General features: G+C 50.0%; 2 protein-coding genes across 6 annotated transcripts in view; one reads left to right on the top strand and one right to left on the bottom strand.

Annotated features, from left to right (window-relative positions):
* CCDC85C (coiled-coil domain containing 85C) overlaps nt 1–3,452 on the top strand; it is an 82,097-nt gene extending 78,645 nt beyond the window's left edge. For both annotated transcript variants that reach the window (XM_082617025.1, XM_082617024.1), the window contains exon 6: nt 222–3,452. In XM_082617025.1, coding sequence (XP_082473151.1) covers nt 222–311 — 90 coding nt within the window. In that variant the 3' untranslated portion in view covers nt 312–3,452. The remainder of the gene's footprint in view (nt 1–221) is intronic.
* Nucleotides 3,453–3,890: 438 nt separating this feature from the next.
* CCNK (cyclin K) lies at nt 3,891–23,695 on the bottom strand. Of its 4 annotated transcripts, none has more exons than XM_082617021.1 (12): nt 23,229–23,695; nt 18,667–18,915; nt 18,108–18,189; nt 16,450–16,581; nt 12,495–12,600; nt 11,935–11,992; nt 10,794–10,963; nt 10,171–10,442; nt 9,424–9,457; nt 6,545–6,616; nt 4,630–5,251; nt 3,891–4,275 (listed from the first exon to the last, which is right to left on the bottom strand). In XM_082617021.1, exons 2-12 carry the CDS (start codon nt 18,861–18,863, stop codon nt 4,239–4,241), a joined length of 1,782 nt encoding a protein of 593 aa, XP_082473147.1. In that variant the 5' UTR covers nt 18,864–18,915; nt 23,229–23,695; the 3' UTR covers nt 3,891–4,238. The 4 variants fall into 4 exon arrangements, with proteins under 4 accessions (XP_082473147.1, XP_082473146.1, XP_082473148.1 ...); XM_082617020.1 differs by having other exon boundaries at nt 23,293–23,694; XM_082617022.1 differs by lacking the exon at nt 23,229–23,695 and adding an exon at nt 23,055–23,184.
* Between the last annotated feature and the right edge of the window lie 143 nt (nt 23,696–23,838).

Genomic DNA, 23,838 nt, shown 5'->3' with positions numbered 1-23,838 from the left:
CAGATGTGACCTGCTCGGGGTGGGAGGTGTGGTTGTGAAGGGTGGACGTGCAAAGACGTACTCTGAGGGTCTCTGGGCCTCACGTGGCCTCCGTGTCCCCTCCAGGCCCCATGGCTCTCGGGACGCAGGTGATTCTGAAGAGCAATGGGGCAGTCTGTGCGCACAGGCCCCTGGGCAGGCGTGGGACGGGCCCTCCACTCACAGCTCGCCCCTCCCCACAGGTGGTCTGGAGAAAACTGGGAGATGCCGCCAGCTCCAAGCCCTCCATCCGGCAGCACCTGTCTGGAAACCAGTTCAAAGGGCCTTTGTAGGGCCGTTCCTCCGTGGACGTGGACTGGCCCTGCCTGGGGTCCCCAGACGTGGGCAGGCCCTCGCGCCGAGCCACTATCTTCTTTTTCCGTGGTGAATTGTACATAGGACGCTGCCTGCTGTGGCCTGGCTGCCGGGGGTGCGACTCCATTTCCCACCTCTCACACACCAGCAAACCGGAAAGACTATTCCCCGCAGCAGAGCGGCCTGGACAGCCTCGTTCCTGCTCTGGGGCCCGGGCTCTGGGCTCCATTGGCGAGAGGCTGAGGCTGCTCAGAGATGTCCGGCCCAGGAACCGTGCCAGGCTGTGCCCAGCCTTGGTGGAGGGGCACCTCATCAAGACCTCCATCCCTGGCTACCACCTGTGCTGGACAGAGGCCGCTGGCAGCTGGACTGATGCACGGGGCACCACTTCTGACCTGCCTGCTGTGGCCTGAAAACTGGCTCCATAAGTACTGGGTCCCCAGAGTCGTGGAGGAGGAAACTCACCCGCGGCCCTTCCTCTGGCCCCAGGGCCCAGGCTTCCCGCTGCCGGCTCTGCTTGTTTTTAGAGTTCACGCCCCTACCCCTGGCCACACACTCTGCAGTGTCCCCTCACCCTGTCCTAGGCTGTGCCCTATCCTTTTGGGTCCCTCCTGCCCTGGGCCCGAGGCGCCTCCATTTCTGTGCTTCGCATCATGGGCTGTGTGGAGTCTCTGGGCTGGGCCTCTCTCTCCACATGGGTGGCACTGGGCTGTGGCCGGGCCTCTGCTCAGGAACGGTTGCCCCCAGAGCTTGGCCCCCTCTTGGATCACTGTGGACAGAGTCGCGTGGCCATAGGTGAAGGAGTTCTGCCCTCCTTGGGAGGAGCCCTGCTTGGCTCTGGTTTTCCTTTTCCTGTGTGACCCTCAGCAAGCCACTCAGCCTCTCTGGGCCCCTGGTCGGGAAAGGAGGGCTCAGAGGTTCGAGGCCACTGGCTCTAGTCAGCCTGTGTCCTCACTCGCAGCACGCCAGCCAAAGGGTCCTGCTGGAGAGGCGGCTGGTGGGTGGGCTGGGAGGGGCGGAGGCCCCAGCTGAGTTCCGCTGCCTTGCTGCCTCCTCTCGGTGGACGCTCACCTCCCTTCCTGAGCCTCAGCGTCCTCCCCTGCAGAGTGGGCAGCCTAAGGCCCTCCTTGCAGGGCTCTGGGGATCAAATAAGACCTTCAGTGTAAAAGGATCGTGTATAAACTGTAAAGCGAGACATGTAAATTTTAAAGTTTGTGTGCGAGGGCAGTGAGGCTCCGAGGGGGTAAGTGATCAGTGGTGTATCACAAACGAGATCCCAGAGCCTGGAGGGCGGGGACGGGCTGCTGTTGTAACCAGCCCCCGTCCACCCACCGTCTGCAGTTCCTCCCCCATCGCTGGACTCCAGCGGTCATTAGAGCTCTGTGTGTGGGCGAGCAAAGAGCCCGAGAGGCTGGCTTGGCATCGGACAGGCCTCGTCCGAGGCTCACGCGAGGGATGGGGACCAGGTGAGGGGACGGACGAGGCTGCCCCATCCCTCTCCCCAGCGGGGACTCTGAGCCGTCCCCACCGCCTGTCTGCCATCGGCACCCTTGGGTCGACACTCAGGGGAAAGGCCCGCGGCCCTCACTGTGCCCGAGGAGTGCTGAACGGGTGCCGGTGGCGGCGTCGGGCACGGTCCTCTTGCCCTGGGTGTTACAGGAAGCTGTGGGCTCTCTGGAAGGAGCTGGTCCCTAGGTCACGTGGTGAGTTCCCTGTCACTAGGGGTGTGCACTTGGAGCTGGGTGAACATCCTTGGTCATGTTCTGGGTGACTCCTGCCCGGGTGGACAGTCAGCTGGAGGGCAGAGGCCCCCTCCTGGGTCTTGGAGTCCAAAGAACCACGGAGCTGCTTGGGGGGGGGGGTCTGGGTCTCTTGGGTGGGAGCCACATCTGAGAACCCGTGTGTCACGTCCGGGTCAGGCTGGCTTGCCCACCACTGAAAATAAGCAATAAGTCAGGTGTCCTGGTGACTGCAGGTCTCCTGCAAACTGACCCAGGGAAGAACAGCCTCCAAGGGACCTTTCCCTGCCAGAGGGAGGTGACCCTGTCCCTTAGTGCTGCGGTGGCGTCCGGGGAGTGGGTCAGGCGTTCCCTCCAGAAGCAGCCTCCCGCCCGCCATGGAGGCAGCACCAGCCGGTGCCGACATCTCCCTCCTGCCCCTGCCTGTGTCCCGGAGCCAGCACTGCACGGGAGTGGCTTTTGAGGACAGAACCATACCTGTGACGGCATCTCTTTTAACATACGCTGTCGAAAAGCCTGCAGTGCCTCTGCGCTCCCCACACCGGCCCGGGGCCCAGCTGCAGCGGGAGCCCACGGCTGGGAGGAGGGTCCCGGGGGCCAGCTCGGGGTGAGTCCCCGCTCTGCCACGAGCAGGGAGCGTGCAGAGGGTGACACCGGCGACCCTCCCACCTGGCGCCTCAGCTCTGAGAGCTCGTGGTGGGGTGTTGCTGGACCTGGTGTCCTTTCATAAACACTCTGATTCTAGCGCCTGAAGCCCCGTGTGCTGTGGCTTCCTTTCCCACTGTGATGGATGTCACCCTTCCAGCCTCATCCCAGGTGGCCAAGCCCATCCTGGAGTCGGAATCCACTGAGCACATTTTTATCCAAAAGTTATTAGCCACACATCAGTGTTGTTTAAAGAGAAAAAAGTGACCTTTCTTTTTTTCTTGAAAACTTGAGAGGAAACAATACATACTACTGACTTTTTTTTTTTTTTTTTAGAAACAAAGGAAATGCATGACTGCAGAGCGGTAGAGGTGTATATTTTTCATAACGTGGGGGAAGTACTTGTGCTGCTCTCTGGGAATGGGCGGTCCGCCTGGCCCCTGTCCCCAGGCCGGCAGCCGCGCTCTATCTATCTATCTACCTTCTGTCGGATGTGACCGCCCGAGTACTGGGGCCGCCCCCTCCCCGGCTCTGGGCAGAGCTGGGAGCCCTGGACTCCTGTACCCGTTTCTACCTTCTATTGAACCACTTTGATTTGGGGAGAGAAAAAAAATTAGAACTTTTTGATAGTGTGGTAAAAACATTGATTTGAACTATTTTAGTAAAAGGAGTAACAGAGAAGATTGTGATAGTGTATACTTTGCGCTAGATAAATAAAGGCTCTTTGCAAGCCTCCGTGGTGGGTACGCAGTGCTCATTTGTTTTGGGTGATGGGGCCCCTCAGGGTGGATGGCGGGGGCCGCTGACTGCTGCTCCATGGCCTCTATCTAGTCCTAGGCCAGAAATGCAAAGCATTTCAAATCCAAACCCTGGTCTAACCCAGGAACCTGTCTATGGAGGGACACTGACAGTTCCAAACCAGCTTGAAACTCAACTGCTTCCTCCCAAGAAAGCCCGTGTAGGCGCCGGATGTGGGAGGCTGCCCCATGTGGGTACTGCCCGGGGAGGGGCTTGGGTCTGGCCGGTGGCCAGGCCTCTCCTGGGCAGCGTTCCTCCACTGCCTGCTGCTTGGCCCCCAGGGTCAAGAAGGAGAAGATCTGCTTCTGGGCTGCAAACCCAGGGGCTGCTAAGGCTTGGAGCCCCACCTCGTGCCCGTAACAAACAAAGGCGTCATTTCAGAACTGATTTTATTTGGGTAACTGACTGAAGGAGTCTCATTTGTAACCAAGATGGAATTCACAGTATGTTGTTACATTCACACTTAAAAAATATCTCTCTATGTACAGGAATTTGCAAATTGATGTAAACATACATTACTTCCAAGTACATTTCTCCCCTTCTTCCTGGAGGAAAAAGACTAGAGCCATCCAGCAAGTCAACCCCTTCAAAATAACTTAAATGCAAAGGATTAAGTATCTCTAAATCAAAAAAGTGGTTCAATTGACTTACAGGTGTCATGGGAGAGAACATCATGGAATGACAGCAATGACAACAGCTTGACTTCAGATGGAACCGGACTATTTAAAATGGAGTTTCCAGGAAAAATAGGCACTGATTTCTAGAAGGAAATTCACTCCTTATTGAAGCTATTTATTGAGCCAATATGGCTGGTTAACATTCTCACTAGTGTAAAGTAACTCAGCGCAGGACTCGTGGACGACGCCGGTTGAGACCAAACGCACAGTCGGGTCACAACCGGCTCTGCCTGGGCTCCACTGAGAGCTGCTGTCCCCACTCCCCAGGTGTGGAGGACCACCCCAATTTCATCTCGGGGGTCCGGTCCATTTCTTCCCATACTGCAACTGTCTAGCATTACACAAGGTACCCTGCGGCTTACCCACTTAAACTACTTTTCAAGTTAATTAGAAAAACTTTTCTTTAAAAAACAAAGAAAGAAAGGGCGCCAGGTTACCTCATCCAGGCTGCCCGCCCCAGCCCCCCGACTGGGGGCATGCCAGGTGGCGGGATGGGCGGGGGCACAGGCGGCTGCCCTCCAGGGGGCACAGCTGGAGGCGGGTAGCTAGCCGGTGGCAGGCCCAGGCCTGGAGGAGGGTGAGGGGGCACCGCGTGGGTGGGCGGCATGCGGGGGGGCGGTGGCGGGAAATTGGGGTTGTAGGTGGGCGGGGGGGGCGGGTAGCCAGGGGCGGGGGGAGGGATGGCGGGCGGCGGGAAGGAGGCTGGCGGCGGTGGCACGGGCGGTGGGGGCGGGTTCGGGGGGTAGACGTGGGGGTGATAGGGCAGGTGAGCCGGCGGGCCGTAGGCGGGGGGCAGAGCCCCGTAGGAGGGGCCCTCGGTCTTCATCATGGACTGGAGGCTCTGGTAGCCCTCTCCGGACATGTAGGAGCTGCTGGTAGACATGCCGGTGATGTAGCTGGAGGGCGGAGGGGGCGGGGGCCGGTGCGGCAGCGGCGGAGGCTGGTGCACGGGGGCCGGGTGGGCCGGAGGGGGGATCTGGACTTTGGGGAGGTCGCCGGCTTCCACGGGGCCTGGCGGCTCAGCCTCGCCCAAGGCGGCTGCGAGGGGTGGCTTCCGGTCTGCAGAGGGGAGACAGGCCACTGCCAGTTCTGGGACAGCTCCCGGCAGGGCGCCCCTGGGGGCTGTGCGTGTAGGGGGGGCGGTCCACCAACTCCCTCAGGGCAGGGAAGCCCCCCACCCCCACAGCTCACGGCCACCCCGGGGGTTCCTGGCCCTGTCACAGCACCGCAGGCCGTCTTCCAGAGGAGCGGCAAGCAGCTGTCCCCGTTGTGCCCAGACAGCACGGCCCGCACCCGGGTCCCAAAGCCAGCGGCTCCTGTGCTGTCACGCAGGCCCTGCACCTCGCCTCCAGCCACTCTGGGCGTTCCCTCCCCGCTCCCCAGCACACCAGGCACGGGCGGTCCCGGGCGCGCACGGAGCCCCTTCCGCCCAGACCCCCAGCCCTCTTTCTAGTACAAACGTGCACGGGGCCCCTTCTTTCTGCCCGTCTTGCCTCCAGAGGCTGCGAGCCCAGGGCCAGGGCCAGGACGCAGCACCGTCTGTGGGCGGCACTGGCATTTGGCAGGACGCCTGAGAGGTGGTCACATGAGTGACGTGGAGTTAAACACACGCCGGGCCAGCCTCTGACATCCCAACGGCCCACACGAGCGGCATTCCGGCCCGTGCCCTGGGTGGCGGGGGCACCGCTCCCCGCCCAGGCTCCCTGGCGGCCAGCTACTGGCCGGAAGAGCTGAAGCCCCCAGAGGCTCAGAAGTCGCTGGAGTATCTCCCACCTTCTGGCACACACACCCTAACTCCTGCCTTCTCTAGTTGTACACTTCACCTTCCAAAGTGTCACCACAGCTGAAGAATGAAAGTTCTTTACAACTTTTCTCCTCTATTTTTAATGATGCTGAGGAAGCGTCCCAGTTCACTGTGTGCCTGTGAAGGCCTTTTCACTCTATTCTCCACATGACTCCATGAACACCTGCTTACTCTCCAAAGGGTACCCAGAAGACACCCTGCCGACGGGAAGTGGATGCGAGAGCCTGGAGTCTAAGATCGACAGCGATCTGCCCGGATCTCGACAATGTTTCTAAGTTGGCAGGGCTTTGTTTTCCTAAAACTGATTCTAAAGTCATTTATCCTCCACCATTTCTGGATGCGAGAGGTCAGAGAATATTCAGGTATACTTAGAATTCACATCCTCAAGCTATCTGGTTGTAAAAAACAATTTTTTAAAAAATCCTAGGTCATTAACGTCTAAATTTCTGAAATTCTTCCATAAATCCTCCCCAGGATTTCCCAAGTGTGCCCTTCAAAAAGGCAGAGAGAAAAGCTGCCCCTCCCAGCTGCCTGCAGGCAGCACTTACCTGGAGGTGGATGGGCTGGAGGCAATGGAGGGTGAGGGGGCTCAATTTTGGCAATTTTAGGTGGTGGTGGTTCTGAAAAGAAAAAGTAGATTAAAAAGCTACTCTTCAAATAGAATAAGTATGTCAGAGAGAGCGAGAGAGGAGAAAAAGAAAAATGCACTGTTAAGGAATTTTCTGGGGGAAAAGGCTGATATGACCAAGGCTTTAAGGGAAGCTGAGGAAGGCACCAGCTAAACCACCCTTTTAAAAGAACAAAACAAATGAAACAAATACATCCCCCCTCCAGCTCCTGCCACCCCGCGCCTCTCGCCTCCTCCGAAAGTAAAAACCCTCTCGCTGCTTACAGTCTTCCAGCCCACTGTCCACCTCTGCCCGACTTCCTCCTGACCACTCAGGACGAGCCCTCCAATGACACGAGAGCAGCAGACTGCATCTCAGTTACCAAGTGGTGCCCGTCGGGGTCCTCACTAACACACAGAGCACCGAGAAAGCCCCCAAGTGCTCCCAGGAGAAGCCGGCCCCTTTTAACTCTTGTCTAGGCACCCTTAAGTTTGTTTTCTCTCTCACAAACGTTTACTCCTAGTTATAGCAGCACCCCTGAACTGGCGTCGGTAGAGACCTGGAGGCTGGTGAACGGACAGAAAAGCAAGGTAGTTGGGACCGCTTGGGGCAGAGGACGGAGCCCACCCTTCAGGGTTGAGCGGCTGCATGTAACCAGCATCCTCAATGACCATCCTAAGTCGCCAAGACAGGCTACGCCACATCCAGCATCTTCCATCTGTGACGGTAGAGAGTGTGCGCACACAATCAAAAAAGAACGCCATCTTCTCGCTTGTATGGTTTGGTTCTTTCTTCCTGAAACTCACTTTATTCTGGCTCGTACGCTGCTCCGCTCTGGCACTGCTCAACGTTCTTGGCTTCCTGTGTCCCAGATACAGGCTGAATTCAAGGTCCAGGGACATCCCTCTCTCTATTCTCTTCCTCAGAGACCAAATCCCGCCTCTCTAGGCAAAGGAGCTGGAGATCTCTGCCTCTGCCTTCCATCTCTCCTCCCAAACCGCGGAGCAGGCTCCTGGGCCCTGTCCCGAGACCGAGCAGCCCACGCCTCTCACGCAGGCGCCCCCCTCCAGCCCCTCCCACAGACGGCTGAGCTGAGGTCATCTAGATCAGTGCTGTCCCACAGAAATATAAGGAGAGCCACACAGGCAATTTTACATCTTCTAGTAGCCACGGTGTAAAGTACAAAGAGGTGAAATTAATTTTAATACGGTCTTTGATTCAAACTGGTATCAAGAATTTTATCGTCTTAATGTGGAATCAATGTCGAATTTTATTAATGACATTTTTAATGTTCTTTTCTCTAACTCTTAGAGATCGGTGTGTCTTCTGCGCTGAGGGCACGTGGTGTTTTTGGAGTAGGCCACCTGTCAAGTGCTCACCAGCCCCCTGCAACCCAGAGCACAGTGGGGTCCTGCTTCCAGGCCCCAAGGCACCCCCAACACCAGGTCTCACGCCGGGCTCGCAGGCTCCTGCCCATTCCCTACCCTCTGTGCCATTACTGCTGCCAGGGGAACTCTCTCTGTAATGAACTCAGACCGTGCCATTCTCCTGTGCAAACGCCTCCAGTGGCTCCCCTGCCTGTGCAGAATCCACCCTCCACTGGGGGGGGCGCTATCACCTGCTGCTAGCACATTTTCAGTCCTAGCAAAAGCTACTCCTTTTCAACCCTTCACAGTCCAGTAAGACTCCCCTCTCTGTTGTCTCCCAAATTCTCCACCCCACTGTTCACTCCGCTCCTTTGCCTGAAGGCTCCACCCTGTCAGTCCTCGTTGCTCAAGGCAAGTCCCCCTCCAAGGCCACCCGGGCTCGTCTCTGCCTCTTGCAGACACAGCGCCAGCTCAGCTGACCCAACATCCACGCGGCACGGAGTGCAGCCCCCTCTTCTGTGTCTCGCACTTACTGTTTGCCCATCTGGAGCTAAAACAATCTCCCCTGTAATGAACTCATCATTCCCCCAAAGATCCTGAGAAAAAGGAGCTTTACTGTAACTTGAAGATCGCATAATAGTTCAATAAATAATTCACTGGGTTCCTACCCTGGAACTAAGTGACAGAGAAACAGAAATGAGTAAACATGGTCTGTGCCAGCACAGGGTTCAGTACTACGGGCTGACCTGGAGACAAAACACTTCTGGTTTTCTCCTCTGTGATCTTTCAGGTTTTGCTCACACTTTGTTAGTTTCCAATATAGAAACAAGTTAATCAACTCTGGGCTCCACAAATATGGGGAAAAAAAACGTGTTTAAAAGAAGTGTGCCCCCCGTAAGCAGCAGGGCAGCACGCCTACTGCGGCTCCCATCCTTTCTACCCATCGCTCTGCTGCTTGCTGCTCAGTCTGGGGGTGCCCGGGGCCCTTCACTCTGTCGACTGTGGTGGGCTTAACTAACCTCCAAAAATAAATGTTGCTGCAGCAGTTCGCCTACTTTCCTAATTATATTTTGATACACAGTCGGCCCTTCGCATCCGTGGACAGGGAGGGCGGACTATGAAACCCAAGCATCTGCGAGTTCTGGCATCCAAGGCGGGTCCTAGAGCCAATTCCCCGTGGATACCAAGGGATGACTTATGTTACCAAGCACATTTTTATTGTCACTAATTTTTTTTTTTTCTGTATTGATACTGTTAAAGTACAATCCAAAAATATACAGTCAGGGAATACACAGAGAAGACAACACAGCCAGCGTAAAGTTTTTGATGGGCTCTAACGTTAAATTTTAAGGCCAATCTAAATCTGAAAGGAAAGAATTTTTGACTAAGAATTTAAAGTCTTGGTAAACAACATATAAAACTACAAAACGAAACACGAGAACATAAAATTACCTGCTGCTTTGTTCTCTTCTTTGGGAGAAACAACCTGTTACAAAAGAAAATGCACAACTGTTAACCAAGACCCTAGATGCTGTGAGGAAAAACTGATTATTCAGGCACTGAACAGAATCATAGCCAGAATGTGGACTCAGACAAAAATTAATTTTGGCTTGAACTTGCAGAGCAAACCATGGCACCTAACAGATTTCTGCCTCCTTCCTCTTCCCCTTTCAAATCAGACAGCAGGCAGAATTACTAACTTTTCTGACTAGTGAGTCCTGAGCACTAAGCTTTGCACCCTCCATCGAGCTGTCTTATCCGTGGTGAGGGTGCTTGCTGACTGCCCCTATCCCGCGGGGCTTCCTTGGGGTCTGTGTCACAGCGTACGGCTTCCTCCACTGGCGGGTCTGCTACCATGCGGAGAAACTTTTACAAATACCCCCGTGTCGTTTAAAGACGGGAGACACCTATTCCGGCAGTCACTGTGCAGATGTGGAAACTACACCCGGGCACGTTTTGGGGCCCTGACACAGGCAGCAGCGGCTGGAGGAGGACAGAGCCGTCCTGGCTCCGAGAGGTACCTGTCCTCTGACCACGCCAGCTGTCAGGCTGCCCGTGGCCAGGCAGGCAGACGGGGAGGTGGATCGTGTCACTCCCCGCTTTTGGTGTTCCGTGCGCTGCCTCAGAAAGGGGAACACACACAGGTGGGGTGTCGCCACGGGAAGCCGGCCGCACCCAGTGCCAACCTGGCGCACTCACCACGGCGCGCTTCACCTGCCGGGGGGGACTAGGCTGCGGGGATGGTTTCTTGGGCTGCTGGGCCGGTGGCGGAGGCTGCGGCTGGGCTGGCTGCTGCGAGTCCTTCTGCGGGGGCTGGGGCGGCTCGGAGCCTTGAGACGGCTGTGACTGTGGCACTTGTGGCGTTTGCGGTGTGGGCTGGAGAGACGGAGGCTGCTGCAGCTGATGGGGCGTGTGATGAGGCATCTGTTGTTTCCCTTGTGAGTAAAGATCCAGGATTTGGTGGCAGATGTCTAAACGATAGGAAACAATTACATTTGCCACAAATTGATATTTTAAATAACATTCTACCTAGAAAAAAACATACTCCCATTTCCCTTGCAGGTGCGATTCCCCTACAAGGGCCAAGATGTGGCTGTCATATTTGTAATTCACCAATCCCTGGTGTGCACAGCACTGGTGTGCATTTTTAGTTCACCAAAACTACGTGTTTGGATAGAATGAACATCACATTAGAGAATTTAATTAAAGAATAGCTTGCATGTACCTGTTTGGGAGAATCCATTCTCGGGACTCATTCTTCCTCACAGGGAAGAATGATCTAAATCTGGAACACCCTGCAGAAAGCTCAGCACGCCCCGTACCTTCCAAAACATCCACAGGGACGTCTTGCACAAACTGCTCCCACCATCTCCGGTACATGGGTTTGGAGGTCCATTCCTGTATTTCAAATTTGCACAAACGTCCCGCAAGATACATCACTGCCACTGCTATGATCTCTGGTTCCCACTGTAGTGACAAGGTCGTGCAGAGACTAGTTCAACAAGAAAAAGAGGTGACTTGACTTGGATGAGCAAACGTTTATGATTAACCCAATGCATGGAGATTAGATGCCATATCTAAATGTCAGTTTGCTTATTTTTCCCTACACATGATCAAATGAAGTATTACAAAGAAGCAAGTTTTTCGTCTTCTAAACATACTGAGATAAGTTACTTTAACTATAGCTACTAATTTGTTCCTTAAAAAATCAGAATTCCAGCACATTCAAAAATTGCTATGTCGGGCTTCCCTGGTGGCGCAGTGGTTGAGAGTCCACCTGCCAATGCAGGGGACGCGGGTTTGTGCCCCGGTCCGGGAAGATCCCACATGCCGCGGAGCGGCTGGGCCCTTGAGCCATGGCCGCTGAGCCTGCGCGTCCGGAGCCTGTGCTCCGCAACGAGAGAGGCCACAACAGTGAGAGGCCCACGTACCGCAAAAAAAAAAAAAAAAAAATTGCTATGTCATGAAATACAAATGAAAATGCTTAAGTTCTTCAAACGGCTGGAACCCTAGCACTGAACCATCTCCTTACATGATGGCAGCTCCACTCGCGGGCATTCTGTTCCCCATCCAGCACCTCCTTAGATCTCTCAGCTCCAAGAACATCAAGGCTCTACAACCATTACAAGGAAGTATAAAGTTGCAAATATATAGTTTGCAATTTGCAAAACGAAATGGATTTAAGTATATACTTGTCAAAATTCTCTGGTGTATTGTTTTGGACTTATGTTTCAAACCGGTGATAAGATTTCAGCATCCTATACCACCGTGATGTGGCAGGGTATCCCCTCTGCCGGGGAGCAGATGACCTGGACTTTGACCCCAAGCCTGCCATTATCTGGCTCCTTAAGCTGGGGCAAGTCAGTTTCCTCACTACAAAATAAGAGGTTTGGATTAGATGACACATAAAGTCCCTACCTATTTTAAAACACCATAATTAAACCAACATTTGAACCCATGTACCTGTCATTTACGAATGTCCAAGCCATTTGAACCAACTTTTGAATTTTGTTTTTATCACCTAGAAACGGGGAAGAAAAGGCAAATTAGTAATAGAAAGGAAAAAAAAAAAAAAAGAATGCATGAGAAGCAACGAGTACTTATTTAAAGCCTACTGTGTGCTTAGCACCACCCCCAAAACACAGCAAAGAGCTTCTGCCTGGGAAACAAGGACAAATGAGCGGGCCCACGTCCCACCTCTGTTCGCTTTCTGCATGACCTACACTGAACCACCATTTATGGGAAACCTGGCTCCAAGGCTGATTTTATTAGGCTATTTAAAAAATCCTTACTCATTTTCCTGCCTCATATCACTTGGCAACTGGATGACAGAATCTGTTTATACATAAAAGGAAACAGCGTTAACAGCTATAATACTGAATTGTCTGGCAAGCTATGGCCTAGGTACTTCACACACTGAACTTTCTGCTGTCCTCTTTTGAGAAGCGTCATCTGAGTGTCATCAAATTATTATAAAGATCTGATTTCAGAATGCAAAAGTTCTCTTAACTGTTTTTTCTTACCTTTGAGTTGTTTCGCATACTTGAGTAGGAATTGGTATGGATGTTCCACCTGTAAATCAAACTTTATGGTCTGTAGTAAGATTCTCTCCAGAACCATTACTTCTTCCTAAAAATGAAATAACAAATGTTGAGACAGTAATTTCAATCACAGGTCTGAAACAGCATTAAAAAAGTGACATTTCCTTTTATTCTCTCTTCAAGCTATATTTTAGCAACTATTTTTCATTCCTTTTCCCCTCTCTCCCACTCAGGCCTTTAACATGCTCAGAGACAATGATAAATTCTGAAAAGAACTAAAAGAGGAAGACAAAACAATCAGAGTTAATTTTTAAAACCTACTTGAAACAAAGTAAACATTCTTAGAAATGTTATTACTTTCCATACAGATGAGCCCCCTTTACAAAATAGACCTTTACTTTATAGATACTTTAGTTTCCTTCCAGACCTCCATTAAAAAAAATGCAATCTTCCAGGCATTTACATTGAAAATTTTAAGCAAGAAAGATTATGACAGTGGCAGCTTCATGCAAACCTGGACAGTGAATTGTGTGTGTGTGTGTGTGTGTGTGAGAGAGAGAGAGAGAGAGAGAGAGAGGGAGAGGGAGAGAGGGAGGGAGGGAGGGAGAGAGAGAGAGAGAGAGAGAGAGAATGGAGGAACATCATTTTTGTGTTTTAATCTTTCATCTACCTGAAACAAGGTATCCCAATGTCATTTACTGAGTAAATTATCATTTTCTCTTTTATTAAGCCACATCCCGAACTGTCTATACACACACACACACACACACACACGTGTGCACACACACGCAATCTTTTCTGTTCACTGCTCTGTTTGTCTACTTCTGTACCAGGATCAGAGATTTAACATTTGGAAGGGTCAGTTCAATGATTATTCCTCTTTTAAAAACCTTTCTTGTTTTAGCCATGTTCCCCCCACCACCTGCATCTTAATATCATTTTATTTAGTATCATTCTAGGAAAAATGAAAGCTACTGATGTTCCGATTGGGAACTCACTGAATTTACAGGATAATTTAGGGAAATGGGCATTTTAAACTACACTGAATCTTCCTATCAAAAATTTATTTATGAAAATCTTCTTTTCAGTCCTTCAGTAGTTTTAAAGCCTCCCCGCCCCAACACGGTTTCCACAAATTTATTATAAGGTTTATTCCTGGGTATATTATTTTACTGCTGCTACTGTAAATGGAATCTCTTCTTTTATTATACTTTCTAACTAATGTCCGTAAACAACTTCTTGAATTCAACCTCTGTAGAGCCTGTCCGAGCACTTACAATTTTACTTGATTGTAAAATACAATTAAGATGCTCTGTGTGGCAAGAACAATCCCAATCACCTGTTTGAGTCGAAGAAGAAAGGGCCTTGGAGAGACTGACAATCTCATCATTAACAGCTGCGTAAACCCGTTAACTCTGGGCAGAGAAGCCATGTAGATAACTGGCTTTCAGATTAAAGGATGGCATCACACTTCACAGAATGTGGAGATGATTCTACCATGAGTGTCACTCCAAACGACAGGGCAAGGTGTCTTTCTACCCTTGTTTCCCAAGTCTTCTCTCAGGAAAGCTTTTAAAAATCTTAAGGTTTTCACACAGTATCAAAAAAAATCCCACTAACGCTGTCCCCCCACCCCCTTTTTGTCACCACCTGTTTCCCAGAAGTTTCAACATATCCCTTAAATTTAGAAACAATCTTTTACCAAGTGTCCAGACTGTAGCCCATATAGTACTACGAGACAGCCCAAGGCCTGGCCTCCCTTTGTGTTTCAAATACTCAATTAATGGAATAATTATAGGTCTGTGTGCCAACATGATTCCTCAGGGAACTTTCCCTCAGCCCCATACTTCCTGTCTGGAGCACCTGTCTAGGTTCCCAGATCGAATGCCCTCACCGCACTTTTCAATAACTTTTATAGCATTTATCACTTATCACTGATTATGATTATTATCATAATCAGATAGCTGGCTATCTGAATATTTGATTAAAATCTGTCCCACCACTCAACTGTAAAATCCATGAGAGTAAAAGCCAGGCCTGCTTTGCCACCTGTTAATGTCTAGTGCCTAATGCAGAGCCTGGAACAAATATTTGTTGAACACATGAGAAATTAATGTAACAGGGAGAAACCACAGAGTTAGGGCAAAGCTAAGTAAGACAAAAAAAGCTGCACATGATTCAGGACCGTATTTTTTCTAATTGCTTATATTGCCGCCTCCCCCCAAACTTCCCTCCTCTCCTCTCCGGCGAGGAAAATGTCTTCCACAATGTCCTCACCGCTCCAGATCCAGGTTCCTTCCTTTGGCCCCGACACCCAGTCATGCCTGGGGAGACTGCACATGAGAGAGAGGAGGGCAGGCTGCAAAGCCCCTCTGCCCACCTGAGTCAGGCTGGCCTGGCTTAAAAGCCTGATTAGCATGGCTGTTGCCCTCTTCCTGACTCCTGGGCCCTGGAGCTGCAGAACTTTTGCCTCGCCGTGCCTGGCCGGGATCTCGGTTTCCTGATGTGCTGGTACAGTGGGTAAAGGCTGAAAGCAGAAGGGGACTCCTCCAAAGGCGCCCTGGACAGAACACGCCAGCTGCTGCCACGCGCCCGTGCCCTGCGGCGCTTCCAGATCTTTGTGACTCCTTCTGGGTAACCACAGCTCATCAGCCACAAGGTCCCTCTGCCCCTGTGACCAAGACCTGACTAAAGCACAACACATTCCTACAACTGTCTCCCCGCTGGGTGAAAATCAAAAACCCACGGGCGTTGGAAACATTATCTGATGCTACGTTACTTTTATAAAAGTACATTTTTGACCACTGTTAGCATGAATTCCTCATAGGTTCACATTTTTATAAACAGGTGAATGGGTTTATAAATAAGTTCAAGGGACAGAGTTATCCACACTGACAGCACTCACAAACCACAACCACACTATGTGCAAAAGCATTCTGGGCCTGTTACGTCCTGGAAGGCGCACATGTTGTAGACACGCACGCAGATTCTGCTGGGCGGGGGGAGGGGGGCGGCGCCGTACAGCTGACCAGGAAAAACGGCCGTGGACGTGCTGAACGGCTTCGTCTGGCTTAGTTCTGCTTTGACTGTGATTCCGAGTTTCTCCCCACATCCTTAGTTTGTCATTTATTCAACAAGCACCTGTTGAATGCCTACTCTATCCAGCCACTGCACTAGGTATCAGGCAAAACAGACAGGGTCTTAGCTCTCACAGATCTACAGTTGAGAAGAGGAATGTTCTCTGTGTGATTATCTGGTTAAAATCTATCCAATTATGAGCCGTGAAAACATTATGAAGGCTAATTCGCAAGTGCCATAACGGTTACAATGGGGGACCCTGACAAGAACAGGGGAGGAGGAAAGCTGCCACCGACCCGAAAGTGGTCTTTTTAGAACATGATAAAATCATGTACACAATTATTTGACCACCATTTCTTGACATTAGCAGGGGCTGTGGGGAAGGGACGGGATGGATAGCGTATCAATCTGGGTGTCTGCAAATGTTAACACCTTCCACCACTCTTGGGAAGCAGAAGACACACAGCACACGTCGACACACTTGTACATCCAGCCTCTGTACGTTCTGTCTTCCCAGGAGCCAGCTGGAGATGAACCCAAGAAGCCAGACTGCTTCTGGGCCTAGGAGTGCTAGGGGCCATGGGAGGACTTTGCTCACACACGTTCTATGTGTTACCGCCCCTAACGGGCTCACAACCCAGCATGGCACGTTAACAGATGCTACCTAAGTGTCAGATGCTACCTACGTTATCTCCCCTCCTTTCTCACAGAAGCAAGGAAGAATACCTTCTGCATAAGTCCTCTTAGGGACACAGGGGACTGGCAGATACAGGGCCACAGCCACTGTCAACACAAGGAACTCTATCATAATGCTGTTGTGAGGAATCAAGGCCCGAAGGCAGGAAGTTATGACTCTTACCTTTGGGTCATCTCCAAACTGGCCAAATTGTACATCATTTAATAAACTACGAGCTGTTTTGATGATATCTTTACATTTTTTTGGTGTTTCTTCTACTTTCCCAGCCAGAAAGAGACAACAAGCTCCTGTCACCTAAAAGGAAGACAAAAGCTTCTGAGATCCTGTTATCAAAGCTCACACAGAAACAGAAAACGCATTTTGGGCCTTCACAACAAACTGGGCTCCCTCACTCTCCTACCGGCTTCTTTCTCATTTGCAAACACTCGGACACTCTAAAATCTTGAAGGAAATGTCACATACAAATACTCCACCCGCCCCGCCATTTGGCTTCACAAATTATTTTAAATGTAGTTTTCTGAATAAAATGCCATGTAAACAAAGTAGCCACCGGAAAGGGAAAAAAGTCACAGAAACACACTTTTCTTTTCCCATTGCGATCTTAAAGACACTGACTCCCTGACTGGTGCACCCAAACGCATGTCCTCTGGGATTCGCCTCTGTGCCACTGCCCACGCCTTCTTTTTCCTTCCTCACGCTGCCCGGCTCCTGGTCCAGTTCCTACGCCACTGCGATCTTCTCACTGCTCCACCTTCAGCTTTTCTTTGCCCGCTCGCTCCAGTCTCTCCTACATGCCCCTCCCTTCACAGAATCCTGACCAAGTGAGACATCAGTGAGATCCTGTGCCGGGGTACAAAGCGGATCCTGACACGGTCCCCTTCCCCTAGAACGTCACAAATTAATGAGGGAGATGTGTACAAAACTAAGTAAAATCTTAGCAAAAGGAAGACCCCCAGCAGACTAACTTCCTGTTACATCTAATTCTTCTTCTTCATGAAACCCTTCCATCACCTCAGTTTACCTACTGAAGCCACAGTTCCCTAGTCCGGCATGCAAGGCCCGCTACGGTCTGGTTCAGTCTACCTCACCGCCCAGGGTCCCACCGTGCCCCTCCTGCCGCCAGGCCTCCTGGCTGCCGCGCACGCCTCCGCCAGGCCTTGGCTCACGCCGCGTTCTGTAGGACTGCTGCTCTGTCCCGTCTCAGCACGGGTAAGTCCTACTTACAGTCAAGGCTTCACTCAGTGCCGGCCCCTCCTCCCCAGCACTTTCCTCGATCCCTCTATGATGTAGTGAATCTCTCCCTTGAATGCTACAGCCTTCCTTCTGCACCTCTCCTATGGCCTCACTCTCTACAGTGTGTTCTGTACCTGTCATACCATCTACCCTGGACTGAAAGCTACGTGAGGCAGACTCTCCCACAGAGCATACGACAGTCCATGTCTTAAGGAGTAACTGAAGAATAACGGATATGGCGTAAAGAACTACTATGCCGTCTTGGCCTTTGTTGGGTCTCAACTGTAAGGCCAATTTTATCTTGGGAAAAGTAACAAGGAAGCAAATTTTCACACTAAGTACAATATGATTATGGTTCACACTGGACTAGATAAAAAACTTAAAAATACTTTAATACAGTTAATTGGGAAAAAACAAAGTTTAGACTGTTTTTGTTTATATATGATTTTGTTTATATATAATATGTACCATACAAAAATAAATACTTCCTGGAAAATAAAATAAAAAGGGAGACTACAATCTGTCCACTGAACTGTGTGGAAATAATAACATGTGATAGAAAATTATAATAAAATTCAAACACTTACATATCTTGGGAATTGCTTGAAGGAATGAAACATATAGAAGCGATGAAAATAAATTATTCCAGTTGCCAGGGTATCATAGTGTCTGTTGTTCTGGTTAAGGGCTTTGGCCAAGAATTTTTACAGTTTACGTCTTAGTTAAATGTGGAAAAAACAATAAAGGCAAACAATAACAACAAGAGCACTGGGAAAGCAAACACTATCAGTGGCAAAGCAGGTGAATGGGAATCTCTGGGCGTCGGAATTCTGGTACAAGCTGAAGTCTATGCTTTAATAAGGCAGGGCTTCACTATCCTTTAGAAATACTTCAACTGAGGTCACTGGGTGCTATTTTCCATCCTGGTGGCCACCTGCTCAAAGGCTAATTCTACACATTTAAACGATAAAAAGGAAATAGAAAATCCCTGCAGAGCCAAGCAAATCTGAAGTAACGTTTAAATAAGAAAGCTAATTAAGAGCTGCTTTAGTCAGGGATGTTACTTGGTCTTTTGTCTATAGCATTTAATTTAATTTGTGGTGGTGGTGGGGAGTCTGTCTATCATAGATCCCGGAATCAGGATACAGTCCCAAACGTGTGCCCACATCAAAGATGAACCGAGCCCCTTCTCGGCGGTAGCGGGCCTCGGTGGCTGGATCGAGTCCTTCTAGTTGAGAGGGTGTATGAGCCAAGTCTTTTTTATCCCAGTACCAACATGGTTTTGTGTGGTCCAGGTTTGCTGAGGTTACTGAAGGGCTTGAATTTTCTTTATTCTCCTTCATTTATTGAAGTAGACTTGTTCTTTCCAACAGACTTTCTGAAAATGTTAGAATCCTAAAAGAAAGAGAAGAAGCAGGAATGTTGGAAAGGGATACCTCACGTTAAATAAGCCCAATCATTATAAACAGTCTACGATCACAGATTTGTACTTGATAAAAATTTTTCAATAGAAGAAGCACTACTGATTGGTAGTTAGAAGCCCAGGCTCACTTCCAAACACAAATTTCACATTTAAGTGACCCACAGTATGATAAATCCCAAACTTCATCGCTTAAAAGGAGGAGCTTTCCTGTCTCATTTCCTTCTGCCTTTTTTCACTAGGCCCAGCTCCCTTATGCTGGTCTAGATTCTGTTCTTCAGTAAAACCCAGGTCAGTCCTAACCGCCCCCAAAAGATTTATGCTCCAAAATTATCCATTTCTTCCATCCAGCATCCAGTCAAATTTTTCCCTTTTTTAGTTTACTTGATTTCATTTAGGTCCTTTCACTTAGAAAAGCCACCAGACTGGATGAATTCATATCTGCACAAGCCACTGAACTGAGCAATGTACATCGGGTGTGGGTGTAGTGATCTGGGGAGAAAGGATGGAGGGAGGTGGTCCACAAGGGAAGGAAGGAGTTCCTTTAAATTTTTCTTGCTCTCTCATCCTCTTCTCTTTCATTCAGAATGAAGAGATGCTCTAAAAGCTGTATGCTGAGAAAAGAAAACAAAAAATAAGGACTCTCACCTAGAGGCCGTTATAATATGGAAATTGTTTGTAAACTGGATCAGAGAATAGACATTTTCATACAGGGCGGCAAAAGGGTTCTAACAGAGGTAGCTAGCACCAGGTTGGTCTGGTTCATCAAGAAAACAGCAGTTCGGCAGCCAGGCTCTGGGCCAGGGCCGTCAGTTACTCTGGAAGCCTAACGTCTCCTGTGTGCCGCCTCATTGCTGGGGGGAAAGGTGACATGGAGGGCTGACCGCTCTCCTCCTTGCACCTGGGAGCTCTAAAGAGAAACGTTCCCTCCAACAGGAGGAATTAAGTACTACCTGGAGAAGAGTCATCTTCTTGAACTAATCTACACTCTGTGTGACTGAACTGGGCAACGGGTGGGGGCTGGGGGAGACCGGTTAACTAAAGCCTCAGTGTGTATGAAGAGTTCCCAGTCAGATGCTCAGTAAATATGAAGGTAGCTGGGAGTTAGAGGTCATACTAGATATGTTTTCTCACCTATCAGATTGGCAAAAAGTCCAAAAGTTTGACAATATACTCTGTTGGCAAGGCCAGGGAGAAGCAGGTAATCTCCTATGTCGCTGGTGGGAGTACAAAGTGGAACCACTCTCACAGAGGGGAATTCGGCAAAATCTAACAAAATTACATACACATTTGCTCCTTGATTTAGCAATTCCAATTCTAAGTATTTACTCTGACAATAAGATCACAAATATGAAACAACAGGTGCACAAGATCATTCAAAGTATTGTTTATAACAGCAAAAACTGTAAACAACGTGAAAGACCATTAGGGCACTGGTTGAATAATATGGTACATTAACACAAATGCGTACCATGTAGCTATTAAAAAAGACTGAGAAAGATCTTTAAGTACTTGTATAGAGAAATTTCCAGGATCAGCAAGGTGCAGGAAAGCATACATGCTATGTTAGTATCTAAATAAGAAAAGCGAGGAAATACAAAGTAGAAATATCTATTCTTTTTTTTTTTTTTTTTTTTGCGGTATGCGGGCCTCTCACTGTTGTGGCCTCTCCCGTTGCAGAGCATAGGCTCCGGACGCGCAGGCTCAGCAGCCATGGCTCACGGGCCCAGCCGCTCTGCGGCATGTGGGATCTTCCCGGACCGGGGCACGAACCCGCGTCCCCTGCATCGGCAGGCGGACTCTCAACCACTGCGCCACCAGGGAAACCCAAACTTTTTTTTTTTTTCTTTTTTTGCGGTACGCGGGCCTCTCACTGTTGTGGCCTCTCCCGTTGCGGAGCACAGGCTCCGGACATGCAGGCTCAGTGGCCATGGCTCACGGGCCCAGCCGCTCCGTGGCATGTGGGATCTTCCCGGACCGGGGCACGAACCCGCGTCCCCTGCATCGGCAGGCGGACTCTCAACCACTGCGCCACCAGAGAAGCCCCACAACTGAGTTTTGATAAATTTAATAATTCCTGGCAAATTTACATCTTGTTAGTTTTGGTCTATAATTTCAGCCTTTGAGAACTCTTGAATCCTGAGTGTCATCTAACATACTGGCTAACTATCACTACAGGTTTTGAGTGCATTTATTAATTTGAGAAGCATGCCTCATATATTTAAAGCTGGTAATAAAAAAAAAAAAGTGCTAACCAGAGTAAGGGCAAGGCCAGAGCCCTGCAACTTATCTCTAAAGATCTCTCTTCAGGTTGACATCAACCCATTAGCCAACATTTGGGGTTTGGTAATTTGAATGGACATATATCCATCTAACCGGACCTTACCCAGTGTACTTCTCTCTTGTGTCTATTAGGATAGGAAGAGGGATTATGTTCGGTGTCCTCAGGAAACCTAAATGGACTCATGTCTAGCAACCCCCCACCCACCACCAGTCTAGTAAACTTATAACAAAAGAAAACATGATTTGTGTCACCTGGGTTTTTTAAATTGAAGCTCTGCTGGTTTGAGGGTATGAGCCCTCTTTCCCAAGTACTTAGAAGCTCTCTTTTTGTTGTCCCAACAAGACTCTAAAACAGATTACTAATAAGCTCTAGCATCCAAAGCCACCTAACTGCTCTCTGCAAAAACCGACACATTTATCAGACTCCAGTCTTCTATCATTAACTGCACTTTTAAGATTCCTCAAAACCTATGAACAATAATTTCACAATCTTATCTGCATGTATTTTGGTACATCATTTATTTGACCCTGAAAATAGAATTAGATGTAATCCAATTAGATATTCTTTATAATCTCCTCAATTACTTTGAACTTAATCCTTCTTGATTTTGTCTTGACCTAGTTTTAGAGACAACAAAACATTTTTCCTTCTAGATACTTAGCAAACTCTCACTGCTTTCAAATATAATCTCCTGAAACGAACAATTTATTTTGTAAGCCAAAACTATGACCATTGTTTTTCTTTATGACGTTCAATTTTAGAAATGGCATTTAAGATTTAACGATCTCATTAGCAATTAAAATGTTTCTTTATTGCTTGTTGGTGTAAACTGCGTTTTCAAAATGGAACAAATGTTTAACATGCTTTATGCAAGAATCAACTAATATTTCTCAACAAAGCATCACAAGATAATCAAAATGAGACAAAAGTAAAAAAAAAAAAAACCAAAACAAAACTAAAATTAGACACCAACGGTAGTCACTCTGAAGAAACAAAGCAATCCTGGATAACTATTACATTCATAGTCAAGATTATTTAACAGGCAGGCATCTAAGAACACTAAGAATCTTAACCAAGTGTCTATCAATACCGCAACTATTACCATCATCCATCCATTCATTCAGCAATGAAGAGAGCTTACTATCTGTCAGGCAGTGCTCTAGGTGCTGAGGATATAAAGCTCCTTCCTGGAGTTTTCATTCTAGCAACATCATTCATACTAACCTTAACCAGCGCCAGAATTGCAAGGCAGTGTGCTAGGTATCTTTAACGATACACAAGCATTATCAAGTTTACCTTAAAAACATAAAAATGGCCACCTTCAACTAAATGCTGTGAGAAGCCATTCCTAACGTCAGAAGATTTAGCGAAAGCTCCGTTTGACTGGCAAGCCAAATTTCGGGAGTGCTACCGACCATGCTTAGTGCGGGGAATAGTCTGAGAGCGTTTAGATATCCTCTTGCCTTACGCCTCAACCTTCTAAAGAACAATTCCTCTGGTAACAAACCAAACAACCCAGGACAGGCTCGGTAAGCGCGATGTGTCGGCAAGAACGAAACTAACCGCGGAAGTGCCTTTTCCTCATTCCTAGTCCCACCCTTGTTACACGGGTCTTCAGATTCCGAAGTCAGAGTACCCCAGATGTGGAACGATACCCAAAGTCTCAGGCGTTACCAAGGTAGGGACCGACACACTGCGAAATAACCGGAAAGACGTGGGTAGTCTTCGGTTGTACCGCTGAGCGTGCGCGCGCGTAAGACCCCTGCCCTTTCTCCCCACCTTCCAGAAAGTCCCCGAACGCTAACCGCCCCTCACTTGGAGCGTCGCTACCTGCTCTACCGTCCGCGCCGGCCTCCCTGACCCGCTCCTGCGCCTCAGACCCTCTCCCGGAACGCGTCTCGCGGCCCCGCCGTCGCCCGCTAACTTCGATCTGCACCCGGGGGGTAGCGGAGGGAGGCGGAATCCGGAGAGACTCCGCCAGCGGATGGAGGCAGGTGGCCATACCCTAATCCGACCTCCAGGTACGCGGGACTTGAGTGGCGCTGCCCGCGGTCCGTCGGTCACTCACCCCTCGCCTGAGGCAAGCCCCTTAGCAACGTCTCTCCTTGTTGACTGCGGCCATCTTGGACGTGGAATGTCGGGGAAGCTACGTCATCGCGCTGCGTCCGGGACTGGAAATAAGCGACCGGAGGGACGCCTGTCAACCAATGAGAAGAAAGTAGAGCTCTCAAATGTGGAACGAGCCGCCAGTCTTCTCCTGGCCCCTCCCCGCGGGTCAGCGGTCACTGCGTGAGGGAGGAGGAGCCCACCAGAGGGCCCATCCCGTCGGAGAGAGGGAATTCGGGAGCAACCGAACCTGCTAACGGAACTTGGGCGCGAGAGGCGGGGCCCGGGGTGCCGGTCCTCCAATTAACGCCCGGGTATGGGCTCAGCCCAGCCAATTATGGCCCGGAACCTGGCGGGGGCCGAGCACGCTGCTCTGGCCCCGGAGCCCGCCGGCCCAATGGCTGGGCAGGAACCCGAGCGGAACGGTCGGGGGGCGGTGGGGCGGTGCCGCGCCCATGCGACTGAACCGCGAGCCAATGGGCGGCGGCGGCGGCGGCTCGGGGGCGGG

The sequence above is a fragment of the Mesoplodon mirus genome (genome assembly GCF_964341445.2).
Source record: "Mesoplodon mirus genome assembly, chromosome: 4".
In the NCBI taxonomy this organism is placed as follows: domain Eukaryota; kingdom Metazoa; phylum Chordata; class Mammalia; order Artiodactyla; family Ziphiidae; genus Mesoplodon; species Mesoplodon mirus.
This window is presented reverse-complemented; position numbering and strand designations above follow the sequence as displayed.

Bases quoted from the DNA above. Each gene is read 5' to 3' on its own strand.
- CCNK (XM_082617021.1), bottom strand. From the start codon at position 18,863: ATGAAGGAGAATAAAGAAAATTCAAGCCCTTCAGTAACCTCAGCAAAC. The intron at 10,443-10,793 runs GTACGGGGCGTG...CCTATCGTTTAG, and splicing joins CCCTGTGGATGTTTTGGAAG to ACATCTGCCACCAAATCCTG. The intron at 6,617-9,423 runs GTAATTTTATGT...TTTTCTTTTCAG, and splicing joins AGAAGAGAACAAAGCAGCAG to AACCACCACCACCTAAAATT.